The sequence below is a fragment of the Choloepus didactylus genome, chromosome 27 (genome assembly GCF_015220235.1).
Source record: "Choloepus didactylus isolate mChoDid1 chromosome 27, mChoDid1.pri, whole genome shotgun sequence".
Lineage (NCBI taxonomy): Eukaryota > Metazoa > Chordata > Mammalia > Pilosa > Megalonychidae > Choloepus > Choloepus didactylus.
This window is the reverse complement of record NC_051333.1, coordinates 3,086,098-3,093,529: the sequence shown is the minus strand read 5'-3', so window position 1 is coordinate 3,093,529 and position 7,432 is coordinate 3,086,098. Positions and strand designations below refer to the sequence as shown.

At 62.1% G+C, this 7,432-nt stretch overlaps 1 protein-coding gene across 1 annotated transcript; it reads right to left on the bottom strand.

Annotated features, from left to right (window-relative positions):
- Positions 1 to 1,983: 1,983 nt before the first annotated feature.
- Positions 1,984 to 6,193, bottom strand: UBE2S (ubiquitin conjugating enzyme E2 S). The gene is made up of 4 exons (XM_037820403.1): positions 6,054 to 6,193; positions 5,341 to 5,488; positions 3,871 to 4,061; positions 1,984 to 2,433 (listed from the first exon to the last, which is right to left on the bottom strand). The coding sequence occupies exons 1-4, from the start codon at positions 6,054 to 6,056 to the stop codon at positions 2,128 to 2,130; spliced, it is 648 nt and encodes a 215-aa protein (XP_037676331.1). The 5' UTR covers positions 6,057 to 6,193; the 3' UTR covers positions 1,984 to 2,127.
- Positions 6,194 to 7,432: the final 1,239 nt, after the last annotated feature.

Sequence of the window (7,432 nt, the reverse complement as noted above, 5' to 3'; positions counted from 1 at the left end):
TTGAAAATACTAAAGCAAAAAATAGGCACAGCACACAGCAATTACTGGCAGTTGTTGAACTTGGCATGGGCATGAGAAGATTTTTTTATCCTCTTTTTTTTGCATGCATGTCTTTATTTTATTATTCATCTATCCATACACTGGATAAAAGGGGTGTCAGTCACCAGGTTTTTACCATCACACGCTCACAAGATGAAGGCTGTGGTCATACAATCAAAGGTCAAGGCTACTGGATTACAGTTCAACAGTTTCGGGTATCTCCTTTTGGCTATTCAAATACACTGGACACTAAACAGAAATATCTATATAACGAGTCAGTAGTCACATCATTGGTTAAATCCTTACTTCTCAGTTACACCTCCTCCCTCTCATTTGATCATTCTCTCAGTCTTCAGGGACATCTGGGCAATGTCCATTCTAACTTCTCCGTGCTGCAAAGGGGTTTCAGGGCTTATCTGGCATAGGAACAATCTGGAGGCTTTAAGTTTCTGAAAAAATAAACTCAGTAAGTAAAACTTTCATCGAGTCTTAGAGCCAGTGTTTTCTTTAGGGTTTTCAGAAATACCGTTGGTTAGGGCTTATTCTGTACTTTTAAGTTGGTTTGAAAACCTTTTAGTAACAGTTGACGCTCCTGAGTGCCGACCTCCCCGCCCCCTCCTGAAGCAGTCTCTCTCCCAACGTCTCTCCGCAGCAAACACTGGTTTGCCTGGTTTTCACCCTACTAGGCAATCATAATGTACTGTTCTGCAGTGTTTTCCCCTCAGTACGTGGGTAGGTGAGCAAAATCCTTGTTGAATCGATGTAACTTTCTCTGGTGCACCATCCAGCCATTCTCTTCATGGGTATTAAGGGGGCTCCCAACTTTTTGCTATTACAAATAATATGTTAACATTCTTCATAACCCTCTGCTCATATGTGAAACTGTCTAGAATTTATGGCTGAACTGTGGGGTGTGCATATCTTCGCTCTGATAGAAATTGCTAGAATTGCTCTTCCAAATGATGGCACCAACTTGCACACCTATTGTTGTTCCACATCCTTACTGCCAGCTGGTAATGTCATAATCTCTCGTTTTTACCCATCAGGCAGGTTGAGATCCTGTTTCTGTGGAATGAACCTGGGCTCCCCCGATTGCTGGCGGGCATGAACCTGCTTTCTGGCTGCCTTGGCTTCCCTGTTCTATGCACTCCTAGTCTTTGCCCACTTGGCTGAATTGTCTTTCTCATTCATCTTTCTAGTTCCTTTTGCATTCAGGATACTGGTAATTTGTTGATTTTCTATGTTGCAAATATCCCCCAGTCCTTGACTCTTCTGTTTATAATCTGCCTCTTTATGGCTCAGCACAGAACTTGACACCCGAGGGAGTTCTGCCCTTAACAAGCGACACCAGAGTCCCAGTCAGCCTTCTCCCCAGGGACCACACCCCAGCATGACTTAGGGTGCCCTCACCCCGAGACCCCACAACTAAGCCCGCCCATGGCGAGGGGGCTGAGGGGGACCTGCAGGCTGGACAGGGCCCCTCAGGGGAGCGGATGTCACTCCTGTGACTGGATCACGACCAGCCAACTTCGAGGGCGGGCCTGACTTGGAGAGGTGGCTCCAGGCCCTGAAGTCCGAGTCAAAGCTTGGGAGGGCCCATGTGGAAGGTTTGGGAGCCCAGGACCAACCCCAGCCCCAGCCCCAGAGAACTGAAAGGGGACCCCTCTCCAGGCAGCCTGGAGCCCTGAGCTGTGCAGACTCCCGCTGGGCTGCTGCTCCAAACCCCGAAGGGTGTGGCCAGGCTGGGCCCCCTCACACCTGCCTTCCTGGGCCTGCTATGTCTGACCCAGAGGGAGAGCCAAGGGAGGGCCCAGTGACCTCCCCATCGTCCCTGCCCCAGGGACAAGGCGGCCTGAAACCTCACACCACAGGATCTGGCCGACCGGTGGGTCACAGGACACCACAGCCCAGCCCAGCACATGCCAAGGCACGGGGAGCCCGTCAGGCAGAGCAGCCACTTTTCCAGCTTTATTTAGAAAAACAAATCCAGGTCCCAGAACCCCCATGCCCTCCCCCACCCAAGCCATAATTTAAATAACTTAGAGACACAGTTGGAGGGACAGCGGGGCCGGGAGGAGAGGAGGCCCGCTACAGCCGCCGCAGGGCCCGCTTCTTGTCCGTCTTCTTCTTGGCTGCCAGCTTCTTCTCGCGCTCGCCCGCGTGCTTCTTGGCCATGGGCCCCTCGGCCCCTCCTGGGCCCCCGGGGGCCAGGGCGTCGGTGGAGGAGGCCGCGGCTGCCTCGGGCCTGGTGCCACTGGCCGCGCCGCCGCCGTGGATCTCGGTGAGCAGGCGGGCGCGCGCCGCGTACTCCTCGTAGTTCTCCAGCAGCAGGCGGCCCGCCTCCTCGTTGAGCGCAGACTCGGGGTTGGGGTGGATCAGCAGGCACTTGATGGTCTGTGGGGGGAGGCGGCGGCCAGACAGCGGGGTGAGCCGGCAGCCTCGGGGCTCCACGCTGGCCCCGCCCGCCCCGCCCCCTTCTCATCCTTCCTCAAAACGGAACCCCTGCTCCGCTGCCAGGACACACGACCCCACGACCCCACCAGAGCCTCGGTCCGCCCTGAACTGTTCGAGAACTGCGGCCGGCGTGCAGCCGGGCTGGGCCCATGTGGGAGGGCGCGGTGAGGGGCAGCCCCCTGGGTGACGGGGAAAGAGCTGAGGCCCTGCCCTCTCCTCCCAGCGGGCCAGTCACCAGCCGCAGCCCCGACGTGAGTTTTGTGGCTGTGAACTTGCCTCTGTGCAGCTCAACGTGAAAACACAGGGTTCCGATCTCTGTCCGCCTCAACCAAAGACTGAAATGAGGCCCCAAGGGCAGGGCCCACACGCCTTGGAGGCATGTGGAAGCCCCAGCACCTCTGGAGGGGCCTTTAAGGGTCACAGCCCCTCGACCTTGCGGGCCCATGAAATGGTGACAGTGCTGGGGCTACCGGGAGGCCGGATGGGGACCCAGGGACCGGCCCTTGCTCTAGTCCTGATTCTTACGGCAACACCCCTCAGGCGAGGCCTGGACCCAGCCCAGCTACCTCTCGGGCTCGCCTGAGGCAGGCAGCTGGGAACCCTCGGGGTTCTGTGCTCATCGCTCGTTTCCAACATCCTCCCACAGCCACCACTGGTGTCCAGGGAGGGAGCCTGGGTCTGCTTCCCTCCGAGCTCAGCCTCCCCCGCTGTGCCCTGAGGAGCCCCCAGCGCCCCAGCCTCCTACCAGCTCTCCAGGCACCTGCCCCAGGGGCTCGTCCCATTTAGCTTTTTTTTTAAAGCTGACTGGGGCCCAAGGCCAGTGGGGACTAAGTGCTCCGACCGGGCCGGGCGACACTCCGCCATGGGGGTCCAGCAGCACCTCTGCCTCCACCCACACCAGCCCCGACCCAAATGTCTCCAGACGTCATCAACCGTCTCCTGTGAAGCAAAACCACCCCTGGTCGAGAACTGCAGAGCTAGCAAAACGTTCTGGAATCAGACGGTGGAGATGGCCGTGCAAACCTCACGAACACGTGAACCACCACTTTAAAACGGCGGAATTCACGACGAGGAAGTTATATCCTGAAAACTGAACGCGTGGCTTGGACCCGTGAGAGGCGTCCTGTTCTGCCACCTGGAGTCTGTCCCTCGTGAAAGGAACCTTGGGCACGGCCTGAACGCCCAGAGCACTGGCTGCCCCGGCCCTGCAAATCTTTTCAGAGTTTTCCAGAAAGACTGCAAAGCTCAACTGTTACATGGAAATGCCCAATTCCCTTAGAGTTCATTTTAAAAAGAGAACAAAAAGCCTCACGGTTCAGACTGACATCCCTGAGACGTGCAGGGGGTCGGGGCCTGGGTCACCACCCCCAGACTCACCAGCAGCACGTGCCGGATGCCCAGTTCTGCCGTCCAGTCCCTCTTGAGCACATTGACGCAGATCTCGCCATTGGCGCCCACGTTGGGGTGGAAGATCTTGGTCAGGAAGTAGCCCTTGGGTGGGGAGGCAGGGAAATCCTTCCCCAGCAGGAGTTTCATGCGGAACAGGCCTCCGGCGTAGGGGGTCCCCTCTGTGTGCAGAGGGGGGATGGGGTCAGACTCCCAGCGCCCCTTCTCCCCAGGCTGCTCCCCCCCAGCACAGCAGCCCAGCCTCCACGGTCTGGCAGTGATAGACAGCCCCTGCTGCCTCCTCCCTCAGGCTCCCAGGGCCACAGGAAACGCACCCCCAGTGTCCCCAGCCCTGGATGCTCTTCTCCTCCCTAGGTGCCCCCCCAGTCTCACACTGCTCCACACACCTGCACACCCCCATCTTCCTGGAAGTCCCATAAAGAAGTGACGGGACATGTCAACTCTACACCTCCCCCGTCAGGGAACGCTTCTCTCACACACACACTTGTTGTTCAGGCCAGAAAACACAGGAGTCCATCCCCCCAACCCAGCCAACAGCGCCAGCCGCTGAGCTGCTCCTCCCCACAACCTGACCCCCTTTCCCTGCTGTTGTCCAGGCCTCTCGCGCTGACCTGGGTGCCGCCAGCAGCTTCCTCACTGCCTCGGAACAGTGAGGGCAGAATTCCAGCCACCCCTGCCTCACCCCCACCGACCCTTCCTTTCCCAGCTCCCTCCAGGGGCCCAGAAACCCCTGAAAAATCTGCCCACCCCCCACTCCCCATACTTCAGCAGTCCCTTCTTTACTTTGTTTGCACAAAGCCCTCAGATCCTTCCACCTTCCTCTCCTGCTCCTGCTCCCCCCGCCCCCAAAGTCATGCAGCATTGCAAGCGTCACCCCACATCACCATCTCAGGGCAGTCTTCCCTGACCCCCTCCCCAGTGTCACCCCGTCTTGGCGATGTCCCTTAGCAGACACCCACTCCAGTAACACCCCCCATTACTCTGCAGAAACTCACGTACAACAGGAAGGTCACTCCCGTGAAGCCACGCATGGCCCGACTGCCTGTGATTGCTTGTGCTGTCCCCCCAGGTCCGGGGCTTGGTGCTCCCTGCCATGTCCCCAGGGGCCCGACGCTGACCGCAGGGCACAGCCTGAGCTCACCAGGCCTGTGCTCCCGCCTTCGCCTGGCAGTCCCTCGCCCCTCGCCTACTTCACTCCCACCTGTCCTTAAAAACCGGGGCCTGGTCCCATCAAGTGCCCTCCCAGGAGAAAAGGTTCGTGATGACCCGTCAGCGTAGGGTCCTGCCCCCAGCCTGAGCACCACAGGAGTCCTGACCCGCGCTGCGTCCCCACACCCGGCAGGACTCCCGATTACAGTGGATGCTCCTTGGCCACGTGTCCTGATGACGACACAGACATGGACCACGGCCCACACCCCCTCGCTAGCTCCCGACACTCACCAGGGCCCTCGATGGTGACCTGCAGGTCGGTGAGGTCCTCCTCGTTGGGGAAGACCTTGATGCCATCGGGGGGGTCGGCAGTCAGTGTTGTCACCTCCTTGTACACCAGGCGGAGAATGTGGGGGGGCAAGTTCTCCACGTTGGAATTCTGGGCACCGACAGGAAAGGAGATGTGAACCGCCAGCAGAAACCAGGCCCCAGGCAGGACCTGGGGTTCCCGAGGCCGCCCTGGTCTTCAGGATGTGGACGGTCCCTGGGTTCCCAGACCCCACCCAGGACGTTCCTCGCCCCCAGCCCCACGCTGACCTCACACTAGAAAAGAGGGCAGCTCTCCCAGGGAACTTCCAGGAATCTCTATCTTCCCGGAAGCCTCCGGAGACCCCTTCAAGGCCCGCACGAACCCGTCGCTCCAGGTGGACCCGAGGCCGGCTCCGGCCCTCCTGCCCACGTAACCTCGGCGGGCCCGTCCATCTCTAGGCCTGGAGCCCCAGCTCAGGCCTGGAGATGGCGGCGGGGCGTCCTTGCTCGCCGGTGACACCCACGGACCGGGCCACAGGGCACCCGGGGCCCCCCGAGGCACAGCCGGGCACTCTCCGCCCCCGGACAGACCCCGGGGCCCATCGCCAGCCGGGCCTCCGGGGCGGGCCTGCTGGTCGCTCCGGCCGCCCGCGCGAGGCCCCTCAGGCTCCGCCTCCTCCTCCGCGGGGGCTCACCATGGCTGCGGCCGGCCGGGCGCGGGACCCCCCGGCCCCCTTCCTGCGCTCCTCGGGCCGCCGGCCGGGGCGGGGGGCCCAACTGCTGCCGCTGCGGCCCTGGCGAGGCGCCGGCGGCCCCGCTCCGCTCCCCGCTGCCTCCGCCGCCGCCGCCGCGCTGCAATCCGCTGCTCCGCCCGCCCCGCTGCCCGGCCGCTCTGAGCCCCCGCCCGCGCAGCGCCGCGCTTTTATACCAGCGCGCAGGCCACGCCCCCGCCGACCAGCGGCGTCGCGCCTCCACCAGTGACGTCACCGCGCACGGTCCTCGGCTTTCGACCCCGTCGCCGCCTCCCTCGACGAACTGCGGGCTGCGGCGACAGAGGTAGGGTGGGAGCCGCGCGCCGGGCCGGCCAATGGAGCCGCGCGGGATTCGGGGAGGGGACCCCGGAGAATGGAGGGGCTGCAAGAGGGGAGAAGAGGCGAGAGGCGACGCGGCCGCTGATTGGTCCGTTTGAATGCGACGCAGCCCAGCCCGGTGTGCGTGCGCGTGCCCCGACGGCGAGGAACTCGCGCCCGCGGGTAACGGTGGATCGGGAGGCCGGGGCGGGGCGAGGGGAGGCAGGACTCGGGGGTTTTAAACGGACGGTGGAAGGCGTTCTGGCCAATAGGGACGCGGGATCGTGGAATGGCGTTACGACACTCGCAAGGACCAATCCCGACGGAGAAAGCCGTACCAGAGGGCGGGGAAAAATGGGCAGCGCTGAATGGGGATCCGGCTTGGCGCGGGCCGAAGCGCTTCTAGCCAACGAAATTCGTTGTCTTTTGTATACGCAAATGAGGAGCGCGCTGCGGCCCGCGCCCCCTCCTCAGAGCCGGGCGGTGGGGGTGGGCGCTGGAAATCGACCCAAGGTTTCCCCCGGGCGCCATTTTGTGCGGGAAATGTCCTGTGCGCTGCTTGGCGGCGTTCAGAGGCCAATCGGAATGTCCGTGGCGGCCCGGGCGCCTTGGCCCTCGAGCGTGTGACCTCTGACCTCGGCCCGGCCTCAGTTTCCCGGTGTGGGTCGTGGGCCCAGGGCTCGTGCCGCCCGCGCTGTCGTCGCGCGCTGGGCGGACTCGCGGTGGCCTGGGGGGAGAGGAGGAGGAGGCCCATGCAGCCGTCAGGGGCTCGTGCGGGCCGGGCCGGCCCTGTGCTGGGTCCTTGAGGTGCTGGATCCCCGAGATCCTGCCAGCCCCATCCCTGGCCATCCTCGGGGTCGGCTTTGGGCACCTCCACTCACCATTTCTCGGCCCCTCCCGGGGGCAGGCGGTGTGCGCCGTGGGGACACCCGGAGCGCGGTGGACGGAACCCCCTGCCCTGCAGCGTCGGTTCGGCGGGGCAGCGGGCGGCGCACACGGGACAC